Source organism: Mobula hypostoma, chromosome 17, assembly GCF_963921235.1.
Source record: "Mobula hypostoma chromosome 17, sMobHyp1.1, whole genome shotgun sequence".
Lineage (NCBI taxonomy): Eukaryota > Metazoa > Chordata > Chondrichthyes > Myliobatiformes > Myliobatidae > Mobula > Mobula hypostoma.
In genome coordinates, this window is record NC_086113.1 from 1036439 (window position 1) to 1056127 (window position 19689).

The window sequence follows — 19689 nt, forward strand, 5'->3', positions numbered from 1 at the left end:
GTCTTACTTCAGTGGTTGGTAAGTTGATGGAGAAGATCCTGAGATGCAGGATTTATGAACATTTGGAGAGGTATAATATGATTAGGAATAGTCAGCATGGCTTTGTCAAAGGCAAGTCGTCCCTTACAAGCCTGATTGAATTTTTTGAGGATGTGACTAAACACATTGATGAAGGTAGAGCAGTAGATGTAGTGTGTATGGATTTCAGCAAGGCATTTGATAAGGTACCTCATGCCCCAAGGCTTATTCAGAAAGTAAGGAGGCATGGGATCCAAGGGGACTAAAATCCAGATTTGTGGATCCAGAATTGGCTTGCTCACAGAAGGCGAAGAGTGGTTGTAGATGGGTCATATTCTGCATGGAGGTCAGTGACCAGTGGTGTGCCTCAGGGATCTGTTCTGGGACCCCTTCTCTTCATGATTTTTTTAAATGACCTGGATGAGGAAGTGGAGGGATGGGTTAGTAAATTTGCTGATGATACAAAGATTGGGGGTGTTGTGGATAGTGTGGAGGGCTGTCAGAGGTTACAATGGGACATCGATAGGATGCAAAACTGGGCTGAGAAGTGGCAGATGGAGTTCAATCCAGATAAGTGTGAGGTGGTTCATTTTGGTAGGTCAAATATGATGGCAGAATATAGTATTAATGGTAAGACTCTTGGCAGTGTGAAGGATCAGAGAGATCGTGGGGTCCAAGTCCATAGGACACTCAGAGCTGCTGCGCAGGTTGACTCTGTGGTTAAGAAGGCAAACGGTGCATTGACCTTCATCAACCGTGGAATTGAGTTTAGGAGCTGAGAGATGATGTTACAGCTATATAGGACCCTGGTCAGACCCCACTTGGCGTACTGTGCTCAGTTCTGGTCACCTCACTACAGGAAGGACATGGAAACCATAGAAAGGGTGCAGAGGAGATTTACAAGGATGTTGCCTGGATTGGGGAGCATGCCTTATGCGAATAGGTTGAGTGAACTTGGCCTTTTCTCCTTGGAGTGACAGAGGATGAGAGGTGACCTGATAGAGGTGTATAAGATGATGAGAGGCATTGATCGTGTGGACAGTCAGAGGCTTTTTCCCAGGGCTGAAATGGCTAACATGAGAGGGCACAGTTTTAAGGTGCTTGGAAGCAGGTACAGAGGAGATGTCAGGGATAAGTTTCTTATGCAGGGAGTGGTGAGTGCGTGGAATGGGCTGCCAGCGACAGTGTTGGAGGTGGATATGATAGAGTCTTTTAGGAGACTCCTGGATAGGTGCATGGAGCTTAGAAAAATAGAGGGCTATGGGTAACCTTGGGTAATTTCTAAGTAAGTACATGTTCGGCACAGCATTGTGGGCTGAAGGGCCTGTATTGTGCTGTAGGTTTTCTATATTTCTATGTTACCACACATGGAGTTTAGCCAGACCACACATGGAGTTCAGTCAGACCACACATGGAGTTCAGTCAGACCACACATGGAGTTTAGACAGACTACACTTGGTGTTTAGTCAGACCACATCTGGAGTTCAGTCAGACCACACATGGAGTTTAGACAGATCACATTTGGAGTTTAGTCGGATAACACTTAGAGTCCATTCAGACCACAACTGGAGTTTAGACATGTCACACTTGGAGTTCAGTCAGATAACACTTTAAGTTTAGACATGTTACACTTGGAGTCCAGTCAGACCACACTTGGAGAACTGTGCGTAGTTCTGCTCACCCCTTTACAGGAAGGGCATGGATGCTGTGGGGAGGATTCAGAAGAGGTTCCGCAAAATTAGATTAGATTAGATTAGATTCAACTTTATTGTCATTGTCCCAAGTACAGATACAAAGCCAATGAAATGCAGTTAGCATCTGACCAGAAATGCAAAGAATAGTGTTATTTACAAAATAACTGCAAATAAAAAGTAAGTGCTACAGCACACAAATATAAAAGTACTGAGACAGTACAATATGGGTGCAGTACTGCTTAGTGCTGTGATGTGAGGTTCAGCAGGGTCACCACCTCAGGGAAGAAGCTCTTCCTGTGCCTGCTGGTGCGGGAGCGGAGGCTCCTGTAGCGCCTACCTGATGGGAGAAGAGTAAAAAGTCCATGGTTAGGGTGAGATGCATCCTTGATAATGCTTTTCACCCTGCCCAGGCAGCGTTTATGGTAGATGATCTCAATGGTGGGCAATTAGGTGCCGATAATCCGCTGGGCAGTTTTCACCACACGCTGGAGTGTTTTACGGTCAAATACAGGACAATTGCCATACCACACTGAGATGCAGTTGGTGAGTATGCTCTCAATGGTACAGCGGTAAAAGTCCGTCAGTATCCTGGGACAGAGGTGAGCTTTCTTGATGCTCTGCAGGAAATAAAGGCGCTGTTGTGCCTTTTTGATCAGGATGGAGGAGTTCAGGGACCAGGTGAGATCCTCGGAAATGTGGACACCAATGCTGCCTGGAGTGAAGAGTATGAGCTGTAGGAGAGGCTGGACAAATTTTGGATGTTCTCCTTCGTGGATTGGAGACTGGGGAGTCCTGATAGAGGTGTTTAAAACTATGAGAGATATAGATAAACAGAGCAGAAATGTGCAACAGCAGAGGACATGATTTAAAGATGAGAGGAGGCGAAGTTTAAAGACAATGCATGGGGAAAAATTTTTACGCAGAGTGGTAGTAGAATCAGGTAAATAGTGGAGTTTAAAGTCGAGGCATGGGGCAGCATTTTTACACAGAGAGGTAGATACATTATGTTGTAGAATCAGGAAGTTTTTGAAGCTTAAATCAAGGCGCAGGGCAGCACTTTTCCACAGGGTGGTAGGTACACCATGTGGTAGAATCGGATAGATTGTGAAGTTTGAAAGATTTCGTAGACAGACAAGTAATATGAAGAGAATGGACCGATGTGGATTATACACGAGGAGAACGTTTAGTGTAAATTGGCATCAAGGTTGGCACAACATAGAGGACCGAATGGCCTGTCTAGTGCCCATCATTCAGCCTTTCAATCCGCTGCCTCTTTACAATGTCAGTGGATCTGTCTCTGAGTGGAAGCTGGTGACACTGTTCTCTGAATCGTTGTACCGGCTCTCTGTTACCAGACCATGAACTGCACATTTCTCCAGCTAAACATTGTGAGAATGAAGAATAAGGAACACTAGAACAAATATGTCACCAGCCATTTCACCACCCCTCCCCCCCTTGGAACCTTTGCTTTCCAGTGATAGATATCAGAGTTTGATGTCTTTGCCCCTCCTTCACTGCATTTGTTCCTTAAACCCTCTCACATCCTTGACCTTTCATATACAGTAAATCCAGTTAATGGGACACATCAGTACAAGTACATTTTGGCCCAATTAAGCGATTGCTCTTGATAGCTGAAGTTTCATGGAAATAGTTAAAAAGATATAAAAAAAAAGACAAACTACCATTTTACTGAGCAACTACTTATGCATTTAGACCATAAGACATAGGAGCAGAATTAGGCCATCTGGCCCATCGAGTCTGCTCTGTCAATCAATCGTGGCTGATCCTTTCTTTCCTCCTCCTCAACCCCAGTCCCCGGCCTTCCCCCTGTAACCTTTGATGCCATGTCCAATCAAGAACCTATCAATCTCTGCCTTAAAAACACCAAAAGACCTAACCTCCACAGCTGCACGTGGCAACAAATTACACAAATTCGCCAACCTCTGGCTAAAGAAATTTCTCTGCATCTCTGTTTTGAATGGATGCCCCTCTATCCTGAGGCTGTGCCCTCTTGTCCTAGATTCTCCCACCATGGGAAACAGCCTTTCCACGTCTACTCTGTCTAGGCCTTTCAATATTCGAAAGGTTTCAATGAGATCACTCCTTATCCTTCTAAATTTCAGTGAATACAGACCGAGAGCCATCAGACGTTCCTCGTATGATAACCCTTTCATTCCTGGAATCATCCTTGTGAACCTCCTCTGGACCCTCTCTTTTAAGATAAGAAGCCCAAAGTTGTACACAATACTCAAGGTGAGGTCTCACCAGTGCTTCATAAAGCCTCAGCATAGCATCCTTGCTCTTGTATCCAAGACCTCTTGAAATGAATGCTAACATGGCATTTGCCTTCCTCACCACTGACTCAATCTGCAAGTTATCCTTAAGGGTGTTCTGCACAATGACTCCCAAATCCCTTTGCAGCTCAGATTTTTGGATTTTCCCTGTTTAGAAAAAAGTCTAGACATTTATTTCTACTACCAAAGTGCATGACCATGTACATTCCAACATTGTATTTCATTTGCCACTTTCTTGCCCATTCTCCTAATCTGTCTAAATCTTTCTGCATCCTACGTGTTTCCTCAACACTACCTGCCCCTATCTCGTCCTGTGTCACTGTGACAAAATACCAAGTTATCAGAAGATTGAGGCCGATAAGAAAGACAATGGGGGAACATTCAGAAATGTTAATGAGAGATGAGAGGGATTAACAAAAAGGAGACACTGTTCCGAGTATTGTCAGAGACCGGTTGCTTTGAACCTGAACTGTTTGAAGTTTGATGAACAGGCGATACTCCAGCAGGGGGATAAAAGGAACGGGTTCGCTAAGGCAAGGACACACCACGACACCACGAGATAATGAGATCCTGGAAAAGCGGTGTGCCCCCACAAGTTGGTGAGTGTTTTGGAGGTCTGGTCGCGGGACCAACCATAGACGCACAGGGTGAGAAGATACGATCGGCGGGAACCTGGTGTGTGTGTCCACCCTTGCCTGGGTGCCGGGTTCACCGCAGAAGAACGATTGTATCCGGAACGGAGGGGTCACAGTCAGTGACCTCAGAAGACATTAAAAAGGGCTTGCGCCGAAAGCTAACTGCGAAGAACAAAGGTGGGTCTGGATCTGATTTGCATATTCATTCTCTCTCCCCAACGGCACAACAGCGATTACTGCGAACTGAACTAAACTGAACTGAACTCTGTGTCACTTGAGACTGATCATTTTACCCCTAGACTGCGATAGAGCTTGATTGATCCTATTATCCTAGTTCTGTGTACATGTGTGTTTTATCATTGCTAACCTGTTGCATTTATATCCTTATGATTAGAGTACTGTGTTGCTTATTTCTTTAATAAAACTTTCTTAGTTCCAGTAATCCAGACTCCAACTGAGTGGTCCATTTCTGCTGGTTTGGCAACCCAGTTACGGGGTGCGTAACATCACCAAGTACCCAATCACCTTGTTCTTAACAATTGACTAACATCTTCCCAACCACTGAGGTCAGGCTAACTGGTCTATCATTTCCTTTCTGCTGCCTTCCTCCTTTCTTAAAGAGCGGAGTGACATTTGCAATTTTCCAGTCTTCTGGCACCATGCCAGAGTCCAATGATTTTTGAAAGGTCATTTCTAATGCAACCACAATCTTTAACACTGCCTCTTTCAGAACCCGAGGGTGCAGTTCATCTGGTCTGGGTAACTTATGTACCTTTAGCTTTCAGCTTTTTGACGACCTTCTCCCTTGTAACAGTAACTGCACCCACTTTTCTTCCTTCACACACCACAACATCAGGCATACTGCTAGTGTCTTCCACAGTGAAGACTGACGCAAAATACTCATTTAGTTCATCAGCCATCTCCTTGTCCCCCATTATTATCTCTCCTGCCTCATTTTCTAGCAATCCTATATCCACTCTCATCTCTCTTTTATTTTTTGCATACTTGAAAAAGCTTTTACTATCCACTTTGATATTATTTGCTAGCTTGCTTTTATATTTCATCTTTTCCTTTCTAATGATTCTTTTAGTTGCTCTCTGTACGTTTTTAAAAACTTCCCAATCCTCTATCTTCCCACTAATTTTTGCTTTGTTCTATGCCCTCTCTTTTGTTTTTACATTAGCTTTGACTACTCTTGTCAGCCACGGTTGTACTGTTTTGCCATTTGAGTATTTCTTCATTTTTGGAATACACATGTCCGGCACCTTCCTCATTTTTCCCAGAAACTCACACCATTGCTGCTCTGCTGACATCTCTGCCAGCAGCTCCTTCCAGTTTACTTTGGCCAGCTCCTCTCTCATACCACTGTAATTTCCCTTACTCCACTGAAATACTTCTATGTCAGACTTTAGTTTCTCTTTAACAAATTTCAAGTTGAATTTAATCATATTGTGATCACTGGTTCCAAAGGGTTCTTTTACCTTAAACTCCCTAATCACCTCTGGTTCATTACATAACACCCAATCCAGTATAGCTGATCCCTTAGTAGGCTCAACGACAAATTGCTCTAAAAAGCCATCTCTTAGGCATTCAACAAACTCACTCCCTTGAGATTCATTACCAACCTGATTTTCCCAACCGACCTGCATGTTAAAATCTCCCATGACTACCATAACATTGCCCTTTTGACTCACCTTTTCTATTTCTGTCGTAATCTGTGGTCCACCTCCCAGCCACTGTTGGGAGGCCTGTACATAACTGCCATCAATATCCTTTCACCCTTGCAGTTTCTTAACTCAACTCACAAGGATGCAACATCTTTCAATCCTATGTCACATCTTTCTACTGATTTGATGCCATTCTTTACCAGTAGAGCCACACCAACCCCTCTGCATACCTTCCTATCCCTCCGATATAACGTGAAACCTTGGACACTCAGCTCCCAACTACAACCATCCTTCAGCTACGACTCAGTAATGGCCACAACATCATACCTGGCAATCTGTAATAGTGCAACAAGATCATGCACATTTCGTATACAACGCACATTGAGATTACGATTTTGCATTTGTAATGTACTGATACCAACCCTGTTGGTTCTGAGCATGTCCCATCACCTGCCTGCCCTTCCTGACAGTCTGATCCACGCTATCTTTACTTTTCTACTATCCATCCTATCCTGAGTCCCATCAGTCTGGTTCCCAACCCCTGCCAAATAAATTTAAATCCCTCCCCAACAGCTCAAAGAAAGCTGCCCATGAGAATATTGGTCCCCAATCGGGTTCAGGTGCAACCTGTCACTTTTGAACAGGTCATACCTCCCCCAGAAGAAATCCCAATGATCCAAGAATCTGAAGCCCAACTCTCTGAACCAGCTTCTCAGGCACACATTAATCTGCCAGATCATCCTGTTTCTACCCTCACTGGCGTGTGGCACAGGCAGCAATCCAGAAATTACTACCGGGAGGTCCTGCTTCTCAGCTTTCTACCTCGCTCTCTAAAATCTCTTTTCAGGACCTCATTCCTTTCCCTTCCTAGGTGTTAATTGAGGTGTATCTAATAAAGTGGCCACTGAGTGCATGTGTACCACAGACAGTCTCACGCTGAAATAAGCCCACAGACACAAGAACTTGATTCAGTTCTCACCAGATGACTTATCAAAGATAACATCAAATTATCAGACATCAAAGAAATTCCATGTTACATCTAAAATCTGAGAAGAGGTTACACTCAGTAGACACACCTGGAGGAAATCTGTTGAGGGAGAGCGAAGCTACATAAGAGATACCTCTGCTGTGCTGCAGAGAACAAGTGGCAGCTGTGAAAGGAAAGACTGAACAAACAAACGACCCAACCACTGACCACAGTCACCACGCACTCTTGCCCGCACTGCACTAGAATAGATGGACCTCAGATCGGCCTCTACAACTACCTGAAGACCCACGAATAAACGACCCCCAAAGAGAACATCGTACTTGACTCGAGGATCCACCTGAGTATCCACCAATAGACAACCCCTCAGGAGAACATCACACTCGACTTGAGTATCCACCGATAGACAACCCCTCAGGAGAACATCACACTCGACTTGAGTATCCACCGATAGACAACCCTTCAGGAGAACATCACACTTGACTCGAGTATCCACCGATAGACAACCCATTAGGAGAACATCACACTCGACTCGAGTATCCACCAATAGACAACCCCTCAGGAGAACATCACACTCGACTCGAGTATCCACCAATAGACAACCCCTCAGGAGAACATCACACTCGACTCGAGTATCCACCAATAGACAACCCCTCAGGAGAACATCACACTCGACTCAAGAGGTCACACTAATACAAGAGACAAGCAGCGTGATTGGCTTCTCTTACCCTTTCAGCTGATCTATCGATGTGGAAATGGTGATATTGTGACCGAGCAAGTACACAGAGGTTATCAGGTCACTCCATTGCACTAACTCCCCAAGTGGACCTCCTTTGAAGACATTCTCGGCAATCTTAAATCCAGATTCCTTTGTCAAAAGACCTAAATGAAGTAAAATCTAACAGAGCAAATATGAAAATTGTTATCACCTTTTAATGAAGTTACAATATTTTTAAAAAGTGTAAACTATGTTGACAGAGGGAACCGAGGCCCAATTTCAGAGACGTCACTGTAGGTAAATGTAGGGGGATGTCAGAAGTAAGTTTTTTTTTAATATACAAAGTGGAGGGTGCGTGGCATTGCTGCCAGAGATGGTGGTTGAGGCAGATACATTAGAGACATTTAAGATTTTCTTAGATAGACACATGGGTGATAGAAAAATGGAAAGCAATTCATACAGAGGGTCTAAAAGCTTCTGGGAACAGATATTGCAGACACCCAAAATGAATGCTGTGAGGTTTGACTCTCTGAGTACAAAAATATCCCCGCTATTGATAGGTCAGCCACATCTGGTATCACATTTGATGTGCTAAGTGACAACATCAGTCTGGTCTGTAAACTTCCTTGAAGTAAGTATCTTAGCCAATGTTGTCTCATTTGATATAGGCCAGTTACACAACCTATTGTCTTATGTTCAGCTGATGGAGACAAGGATGCTTCATGGCACTTCACTTTGTGAACCATATCTCTAGAACAGCCAGTCCCATGCTGTAGGCCAGCAGTCTATGTTCTATAGACTACGCTGTTTGTTTACAAAGTTGTCCTTTTAACTTCAGACTGATTATTGTTTGTAATTTATGTTAAGAACTGATGACTGGTTCTCATTTACATCAAGAAGCTGAACAAGGAATATTGGTTATAATTTTAACTTTGTTACAAAGGCTTTGACCCTTTGGAAAGGTCATGCCACTCTGCTAGATAGAACATAAAACTATAAGACATAGGAGCAGAATTAGTTCACTCAGCCCAGTGAGTCTGTCCCGTCATTCTATCGTAGCTGATTTATTATCCTCTGCAACCCCATTCTCCTGCCTTCCCCCCATAACCTCTGACACCCTGATTAATCAAAAACCTGTCAACCTCCATTTTAAATATACTGCCCACAGCCATCTGTGGCAATGAATTCCACAGTTTCACCTCCCCTGGTTAAATAAATTTTTCCTCATCTCTGTTCTGAATGGACATCCCTCAATTCAGACGTTGTGCCTTCTGGTCCTAGACTCCCCCTCTATAGGAAACATCCTCTCCATATCCACTCTATCTAGACCTTTCAATATTTGATACGTTTCAATGAGACTCTTTCTCATTCTTCTAAACTCCAGTGAGTACAGAGCCATCAAACACCCCTCATATGTTAACTCTTTCATTTCTGGGATCATCCTTGTGGATCCTCTCCAATGCCATCATATCTTTTCTTAAATATGGTGTCCAAAACTGCTCACAATACTCCAAGTGCAGTCTGAACAATGCCTTATAAAGCCTCAGCATTACATCCTTGTTTTTGTATCATTGCCTTCTTGAAATGAATGCTAACATTGCATTTGCCTTTCTTACTGCCGACTCAACCTGCAAGTTAACCTTTAGAAAATCCAGCATGAGGATTCCCATGTCCCTTTGCACCTCAGATTTTCTCCCCATTTAGAAAATAGTCCACTCCTTTGTTCCTTCTGCCCAAGTGCATGACCAAGCACTTCCCTACACTATTTTCCTTTTGTCACTTCTTTGCATGTTCCCCCAGTCTGTGCAAGTCCCTGCTTTTTCAGCACAACCTGCCTCTCCGCCTATCTTCATATCATCTGCAAACTTGGCCACAAAGCCATCAATTCCATCATCTACAAACAAGAGAAAATCTGCAGATGCTGGAAATCTAAGCAACATCCACACAGTGCTGGAGGAACTCAGCAACCAGGCTGCATCTATGGAAAAGAGTACAGTCGACATTTCAGGCCAAGACTCTTCATCAATACTGAATTCTGTCATCTAAATCATTGACATATGGCATGAAAAGAAGTGGTCCCAATACCAACCCCTGTGGAACACCGCCAGTCACTGGCAGCCAAGCAGAAAAGGCTCCGTTTTTTCTCAGCCTTTGCTTCCTGGCAATCAGACAACCTTCTCTCAGTGTTAGCACCTGTCTTGTAATTCCTTGGGCTCTTATTTTGTTAAGCAATACACATAAAAGTTGCTGGTGAACACAGCAGGCCAGGCAGCATCTCTAGGAAGAGGTACAGTTGATGTTTTGGGCCGAGACCCTTCGTCAGGACTATCAGCCTCAGGTGCTGCACCTTGTCAAAGGCTTCTGAAAATCCAAGTAAACAACATCCACTGACACTCCTTTGTCTATCATGCCCGTTATTCCTCAAAGAATTCCAATAGATTTGTCAGGCACAATTTCCCCTTTAGAAAAATGCTGACTTTGGCCTATTTTATCGTGTGCTTCCAAATACTCTGAAGCCTCATCCTTAATATTGAACTCTAAATCTTCCCAACCATTGAAGTCAGACTAACGAGCCTATAATTTCCTTTCTTCTGCCTTCTTAAAGAGTGGAGTGAAATTTGCAATTTTCCAGTACTCTGGAATCATGCTAGAATCTAGTGATTCTTCAAAGATCATTACTAATGCCTCCACAATGTCTTTAGCTGCCTCGCTCAGAATCCTGGGGCGTAGTCCATCTGGTCCAGGTTTACCCTACCTTCCGACTGTTCCGCTTCCCAAGCACCTTCTCCTTAGTAACAGCAATGAGTATGAGGATAAGTTGCAATGTAAAAGGCGGGTAAAATCGAAGAGGGTGAATACAGGATGAAATGATTTTTATTTGAACCGCGCAACATATGGAATAAGGTAGATAAACTTGCAGCACAGTTACAGATTCACAGGTAAGATGTTGTAGGCATCACTGAAGGAAAGAAGATTATAGCTGTGAGCTTAATATTCAAGGATACATATTGTATCAAAAGGATAGACAGGAAGACAGGGGATGGCAAAAGTAGTGGAAAGTTAGCAGATTGGGAAGCTTTTAAAAACCAACAGAAGGCAACTATAAAAGTAATTAAGGTAAAGATAGAATATGAAAGTAAGCTAGCCAATAATATTAAAGAAGATACCACAAGTTTCTTCAGTTACATAAAGTGTAAAAGAGAGGTGAGAGTGGATATTGAACACTGGAAAATGATGTTGGAGAAGTAGTAATGGGGGACAACAAAATGGTGGACGAACGGAATAAGAACTTCGTATCAGTCTTTATGGTGGAAGACACGAGTAGTATGGTGGAAGTTCCAGGTGTTAGGAGTCATGAAGTGTGTGAAGTTACCATTACTAGGGAGAAGGTTCTTGGGAAACTGAAAGGTCTCCAGGTAGATAAGTCGCCTGGACCAGATGGTGTACACCCCTGAGTTCTGAAAGAGGTGGTTGAAGAGATCATGGAGACATTGGTAATGATCTTTCAAGAACCATTACATTCTGGAATGGTTCCAGAAGACTAGAAAATTGTAAATATCACTCCACTCTTCAGGAAGGGAGAGAGGCAGAAGAAAGGAAACAATAGGCCAGTTAGTTTGACTTCAGAGGTTCGGAAGATATTGGAGTGATTATTAAGGATGAGGTCTCAGGGTACTTGGAGGCACATGGTAAAATAGGCCAGAGTCAGCATGGTTTCCTCAAGGGAAAATTTTGCCTGACAAATCTGTTGGAATTCTTTGAAGAAATAACAAGCAGGATAGATAAAGGAGAATCAGTTCATGTTGTGTATTTGGATTTTCAGAAGCCCTTTGACAAGATGCCACACATGAGGCTGTTTAACAAGCTACAAGCCGATAGTATTACAGGACAGATTCCAACATGGGTAAAGCAGTGGCTGATTGGCAGGAGGCAGAGAGAGTGTTTCCTGGCTGGCTGTCAGTGACTAGTGGTGTTCCACAGGGGTCTGCGTTGGGACCGATTGTTTTTACATTATATGTCAATGATCTGGATGATGGAATTGATGGCTTTGTTGCAAAGTTTGTAGATGATATGGAGGGGCAGGTAGTTTTAGAGGGAAGTGGTCATCCTGAAGTTGCAGGAGGCAAGTAGCTGGGGGCTGTCAGGAGAAATGGAAATGTGAATCGGCAGTTAGCGCAGAGCACCTCTGTGGCCATTCCCCTCAATAAAAAGTATACTGCTTTGGATACTGTTGTGGGCGATGACCTCCCAGGGGAATGCCATGGAGACTGGGTTACTGGCACCCAGCATAGGTCCGTGGTGCAGAAGAGAAAGAGGGAGAAGAAGGGAGTGATAGTGATAGTGGATTCAATAGTCAGGGGAACGGATAGGAGATCTTGTGGATGTGAACGGGACACCCAAATAATATATTGCCCCCAAGGTGCCAGATTTAGGAATGTCTCAGATCGCGTCCAAAATATTTTAGAGAGGAAGAGAGAGCAGCCAGATGTCTTGGTACATATTGGTACCAATGACATAGGAAGGAAAAGAAATGAGGTCCTGAAGAGAGAATTTAGAGAGCTAGGTAGAAAGCTGAGAAGCAGGACCTCCACGGTAGTAATTTCTGGATTGCTGCCCATACCACATGCCAGTGAGAGTAGAAACAGGATGATTTGGCAGATAAATGTATGTCTGAGAAGCTAGTACAGGGGGCAGCGCTTCAGATTCTTGGATCATTGGGATTTCTTCTGGGGGAGGTATGACTTGTTCAAAAGTGACAGGTTGCACCTGAACCCAAGTGGGACCAATGTTCCTGTGAGCAAGCTTATTAGAGCTGTTGGGAAGGGTTTAAACTAATTTGACAGTAGGGTGGGAACTGGAGTGCAGGACTCAGGGTGGGATGGATGATTAAAAAATGCATTAATAACATGCAGTCATTACTAATGCCTCCACAATTAATAACATGTGACATAGGCTCGGAAGAAGTTGAGTCCTCGTGGGCGGAGCTAAGAAACTGCAAGGGTAAAAAGACGGTGTTGGCAGTTATATACAGCCTCCCAACAGTGGCTGGGAGGTGGACCACAGATTACAACAGGAAATAGAAAAGGTGAGTCAAAAGGGCAATGTTATGGTAGTCATGGGAGATTTTAACTTGCAGGTCGGTTGGGAAAATCAGGTTGGTAATGGATTTCAAGAGAGTGAGGTTGTTGAATGCCTACGAGATGCCTTTCAGAGCAGTTTGTCGTTGAGCCTACTAGGGGATCAGCTATACTGGATTGGGTGTTATGTAATGAACCAGAGGTGATTAGGGAGTTTGTAAAAGAACCCTTAGGAACCAGTGATCACAATATGATTGCATTCAACTTGAAATTTGATAGGAAGAAAGTAAGGTCTGATGTAGCAGTACTTCAGTGGAGTAAGGGAAATTACAGTGGTATGAGAGAGGAGCTGGCCAAAGTAAATTGGAAGGAGCTGCTGGCAGGGATGTCAGCAGAGCAGAAATGGTGTGAGTTTCTGGGAAAAATGAGGAAGGTGCAGGACATGTGTATTCCAAAAATGAAGAAATACTCAAATGGCAAAACAGTACAACTGTGGCTGACAAGGGTAGTCAAAGCTAATGTAAAAACCAAAGAGAGGGCATACAACAAAGCAAAAAATAGTGGGAAGATAGAGGATTGGGAATCTTTTAAAAACCTACAGAGAGTAACTAAAAGAATCATTAGAAGGGAAAAGATGAAATATGAAAGCAAGCAAGCAAACAATATCAAAGTGGATAGTAAAAGCTTTTTCAAGTTTGTAAAAAATAAAAGAGATGAGAGTGGATATAGGACTGCAAGAAAATGAGGCAGGAGAAATAATAATGGGGGACAAGGAGATGGTAGATGAAATTAAATGAGTATTTTGCATCAGTCGTCACTGTGGAAGACACTATCAGTGTGCCAGATGTTGTAATGTGTGAGGGAAGAGAAGTGGGTGCAGTTACTATTACAAGGGAGAAGGTCATCAAAAAGCTGAAAGACCTAAAGGTACATAAGTCACCCAGAGCAGATGAACTGCACCCTCGGGTTCTAAAAGAGGTAGCTTTAGAGATTATGGTGGCATTAGAAATGATCTTTCAAAAATCATTGGACTCTGGCATCATGCCAGAGGACTAGAAAATTGCAGTGTCACTCCACTCCTTAAGCAGCAAGTTTCCAACCACCTGGGAGACAAACTACCATCCGTGTTTCCTTTTCTCATCCATAGAATCCCCCTAACTCTAGAGTCCCCTATCACTGCTGCCATCCTCTTCTGTTCCCTACCCTTCTGAGCCACAAGGCCAGACTCAGTGCCAGAGGCATGGCTGTTGCTTCCCTCCCCCAGGTAGGTCATAACCCTCAACAGTACTCAAAATGGAGCACTTACTGTTGAGAGTGATGGCCACAGGGGTACTCTCCACTGTCTGACGTTCTCCCTGCCCTCTCCTGATGGTCACCCATTTAATGTTTCTGGACGCGCCTACTATATTCTGAAAAGGGAGGGTGAGCAGTCAGAAGTCATGGTACATATTGGCAACAACATCGGTGGTTGGAAAAGAGTTCAAGTCTATTATTAAGGACAAGGTTTCGAGCTACTTAGAGACTAATGGTAAAATAAGTCAAAGTCAGACAACAGGAATTCTGCAGATGCTGGAAATTCAAGCAACACACATAAAAGTTGCTGGTGAACGCAGCAGGCCAGGCAGCATCTCTAGGAAGAGGTGCAGTCCTCTTCCTAGAGATGCTGCCTGGCCTGCTGCGTTCACCAGCAACTTTTATGTGTGTTGCTTAAGTCAAAGTCAGCATGGTTTCTGTAAAGGGAAATCTTGCCTGACAAACCTGTTAGAGTTCTTTGAGGAAATAACAAGTAGGATGGACAAAGGAGAGGGAGTGGATGTCATTTACTTGGGTTTTTAGAAAGCATTTGATAAGGTGCCACACATGAGGTTGCTTACAAGATAAAATCCTATGGTGTTACAGGAAAGATACTGGCATGGATAGAGGATGGCTGACAAACAGGAGGCAGCGAGTGAAAATATAAGGTACCCTTTTCTGGTTGGCCTGCCGGTGACTCGTGGTGTTTCTCAGGGGTCAGTATTGGGATCGCTGCTTTTCACATTGTTTGTCAATAATTTGGATAATGGAATTGATGGCTTTATGGCAAAATTTGCAAATGATACAAAGATATGTGGAGGGGTAGATAGTGCTGAGGAAGCAGCGTGATTGCAGCTGGACTTAGACAAATTGGAAGAATGGGCAAAAATGTGGCAGATGGAAAACCGTGTTGTGAAATGTATGATAACACATTTTAGTAAAAGGAACAACAGTGTGGATTGTTATCTAAATGGGGAGAAGATTCAAACATCAGAGGTGCAGAGGGGCTGTGAGCCTTCGTTCAAGACTCCCAGAAGGTTAATTTTGCAGCTTGAGTCTGTGGTGAAGAAGGCAAATGCAATGTTAGTGTTTATCTCAAGGGGAATAGAATATAAAAGCAAGGAGATAATGCTGAGCCTTTATAAGTCACTGGTCAGGCCACACTTCAGTATTGTCAACAGTTTTGGGCCCAATATCTCAGAAAGGATGTGTTGTCATTAGAGAGTGTTCAGAGGAGGCTCATGAGGATGATTCCAGGAATGAAGGGGTTAAGATATGAGGAGCATTTAGAAGCTTTGGGCCTGTATTCTCTGGAATTTAAAAGAATACGTGGGGATCTCATTGAAACCTGCTGAATGTTGAAAGGACTAGAAAGGGTGGATGTGAAGAGGATGTTTCCTGTGGCTGGGGTATCCAGAATTAGAGGGCACAGCCTCAAAATTGAGGGGCAACCCTTTAGAACAGAGGTAAGGAGGACCTTTCCTTTTAGCCAGAAAGTAGCAAATCTATGGAATGCTCTGCCACAGACTGTGGTGGAGGTCAAGTCTGCAGGTTTATTTAAGGCGGAAGTTGATCGTTTCCTGATTGAACAAAGCATCAAGTGATATAGTGAGGTGACAGGCAGGTGGATGGGGTTGAGTGGGTCCAGAATCAGCCATGAGTGAATGTGGGCACAGACTCAATGGGCTGAATAGCCTAATTCAGCTCCTATGTCGAATGGACTTATGGTCTTAAGAAAGGAGGAAGGCAACAGAAAGGAAATTATAGACCAGTTAGCCTGACCTCAGTGGCTGGGAAGATGTTGGAGTCAATGGTTAATGATGAGTTTATGGAGTACTTGGTGACACAGTACAAGATAGGATAAAGTCAGCATGGTTTCCTTAAGGGAAAATTTTGGCTGACAAACCTGTTTCACGTACCCCGTGACGGGTTAAAGAACCAGCAGAGATGGAAAACACTTTGGAGTCCAGTATTGCTACTAACTAATACTATTTATTAGTAACTATGCAATATAATAATATAAATGCAGATAAATCAAACATGTTAGCAAATAATTATATATAAGTAAGTGTGGAAAAATATATGAAAATCAAGCTTCTTCAAGTCTGGGGTAAATAGATAGTCTTACGACAATGAGTAGAGTTCAGTTCAGTTCATGGTGTTGAGTTGAGTAGTGATGAAGAGAAAAAAGAGACAGATTTGAGTCTTCAGGTAAGCTAACACCGTCAATCTTCCCGTTGTTCTCCAAAATCCTTTACAAGTCACTGACTGTGACCAGTTTTCAGGCAAGGGTAGACACCTGGACAACTCCTCACTGGTCAATCCCTTTTCTCACTGCAAGAGCCACTGATCAATCCTCCAAAAACCCACTTTTTCTGTGGGCACAACAAAGCTCATTCAGTGTCCAAAAACATGTGCCTGAGGTCTATCATCTGACCCATTTATCTCACCGTACTGAGTACCAACTGTCTCCCAAATAATTCCTCCTTCCTTTGTCTGTGTTAGAAATGTACAAGCAGGCAAATGTCCTTGGAGAAAGTATAAACATACTGCAGAGAAACTATAACATTGATTGTCCATCAAATAACGCCGCCCTCAGTCACCATAGTGACTTATGAGCTCTCTCTCTCTCTAACTCAGCAGAAATCCAAAAGTTATTCTCGTGCCTTAAAGTGACAGTCCAAAAGTTAGTCTTTGTCTCTCTCTTTTCAAAACAAGATATCGATGTTAAATAACTCTCTCTCTCTCTCTCTTCAAAATCACAGTTCATAGGGGTAATTGAGCACAGTTCATAGGGGTAATCCAGGACCCCGTCACACCTGTTGAATTCTTTGAGGTGGTGACACATAGGATAGATAAAGGGGATGAAGTGAATGTTGTATATTTGGACTTTCAGAAGGCCTTTGACAAAGTGCCATACATGAGGCTGCTAACCAAATTGAGAGCCCGTGGTATTACAGGAAAGTTACTGGCATGGTTAGAGCATTGACTGATGGTAGGAGGCAGTGAGTGGGAATAAAAGGGTCCCTTCCTGCTTGGCCGCCAGGGACTAGTGGTGTTCCGCAGGGATTGCTTTGTTTCATGCTGTATATAAGTGATTTAGAATAGAAAAGTACAGCACAGTACAGGTCCTTTGGCCCACAATGTTGTGCCAACCCTCAAACCCCTGCCTCCCATATAATCCCCCACCTTAAATTCCTCCATATACCTGTCTAGTAGTCTCTCAAACTTCACTAATGTATCTGCCTCCACCACTGACTCAGGCAGTGCATTCCACGCACCAACCACTCTCTGAGTAAAAAACCTTCCTCTAATATCCCCCTTGAACTTCCCACCCCTTAACTTAAAGCCATGTCCTCTTGTATTGAGCAGTGGTGTCCTGGGGAAGAGGTGCTGGCTATCCACTCTATCTATTCCTTTTAATATCTTGTACACCTCTATCATGTCTCCTGTCATCCACCTTCTCTCCAAAGAGTAAAGCCCTAGCTCCCTTAATCTCTGATTATAATGCATACTCTCTAAACCAGGCAGCATCCTGGTAAATCTCCTCTGTACCCTTTCCAATGCCTCCACATCCTTCCTATAGTGAGGCGACCAGAACTGGACACAGCACTCCAAGTGTGGCCTAACCAGAGTTTTATAGAACTGCATCATTACATCGCGACTCTTAAACTCTATCCCTCGACTTATGAAAGCTAACACCCCATAAGCTTTCTTAACTACCCTATCCACCTATGAGGCAACTTTCAGGGATCTGTGGACATGTACCCCAAGATCCCTCTGCTCCACCACACTACCAAGTATCCTGCCATTTACTTTGTACTCTGCCTTGGAGTTTGTCCTTCCAAAGTGTACCACCTCACACTTCACCCGGTTGAACTCCATCTGCCACTTCTCAGCCCACTTCTGCATCCTATCAATGTCTCTCTGCAATCTTCGACAATCCTCTATACTATCTACAACACCACCAACCTTGGGTCGTCTGCAAACTTGCCAATCCACCCCTCTACCCCCATATCCAGGTCGTTAATAAAAATCACAAAAAGTAGAGGTCCCAGAACCAATCCTTGTGGGACACCACTAGTCACAACCCTCCAATCCGAATGTACTCCCTCCGCCATGACCCTCTGCCTTCTGCAGGCAAGCCAATTCTGAGTCCACTTGGACAAACTTCCCTGGATCCCATGCCTTCTGACTTTCTGAATAAGCCTACCGTGTGGAACCTTGTCAAATGCCTTACTAAAATCCATATAGATCACATCCACTGCACTACCCTCATCTATATGCCTGGTCACCTCCTCAAAGAATTCTATCAGGCTTGTTAGACACGATCTGCCCTTCACAAAGCCACGCTGACTGTCCCTGATCAGACCGTGATTCTCTAGAGACCCATAGATCCTATCTCTAAGAATCTTTTCCAACAGCTTTCCCACCACAGATGTAAGGTTCACTGGTCTGTAATTATCCAGACTATCTCTACTAACTTTTTTGAACAAGGGGACAACATTCGCCTCCCTCCAATCCTCCGGTACCATTCCTGTGGACAACGAGGACATAAAGATCCTAGCCAGAGGCTCAGCAATCTCTTCCCTCGCCTCGTGGAGCAGTCTGGGGAATATTCCATCAGGCCCCGGGGACTTATCTGTCCTTATGTATTTTAACAACTCCAACACCTCCTCTCCCTTAATATCAACATGCTCCAGAACATCAACCTCACTCATATTGTCCTCACCATCATCAAGTTCCCTCTCATTGGTGAATACCGAAGAGAAGTATTCATTGAGGACCTCGCTCACTTCCACAGCCTCCAGGCACATCTTCCCACCTTTATCTCTAATCGGTCCTACTTTCACTCCTGTCATCCTTTTGTTCTTCACATAATTGAAGAATGCCTTGGGGTTTTCCTTTACCCTACTTGCCAAGGCCTTCTTGTGCCCCCTTCTTGCTCTCCTCAGGCCCTTCTTAAGCTCCTTTCTTGATACCCTATATTCCTCAATAGACCCATCTGATCCCTGCTTCCTGAACCTCATGTATGCTGCCTTCTTCCACCTGACTAGATTTTCCACCTCACTTGTCACCCATGGTTCCTTCACCCTACCATTCTTTATCTTCCTCACTGGGACAAATTTATCCCTAACATCCTGCAAGAGATCCCTAAACATCGACCACATGTCCATAGTACATTTCCCTGCAAAAACATCATCCCAATTCACACCTGCAAGTTCTCGCCTTATAGCCTCATAACTTGCCCTGCCCCAATTAAAAATTTTCCTGTCCTCTCTGATTCTATCCTTTTCCATGATAATG

General features: G+C 43.8%; 1 protein-coding gene across 5 annotated transcripts in view; it reads right to left on the reverse strand.

Moving 5' to 3' along the window:
• The window catches only part of LOC134357777 (alpha-1,6-mannosylglycoprotein 6-beta-N-acetylglucosaminyltransferase A-like), a 158465-nt gene that overhangs the window by 54838 nt on the left and 83938 nt on the right, over window positions 1-19689 (reverse strand). For all 5 annotated transcript variants that reach the window (XM_063069412.1, XM_063069411.1, XM_063069410.1 and 2 more), the window contains one exon: window positions 8022-8191. In XM_063069412.1, the coding sequence (XP_062925482.1) occupies window positions 8022-8191 (170 nt within the window). The remainder of the gene's footprint in view (window positions 1-8021; window positions 8192-19689) is intronic.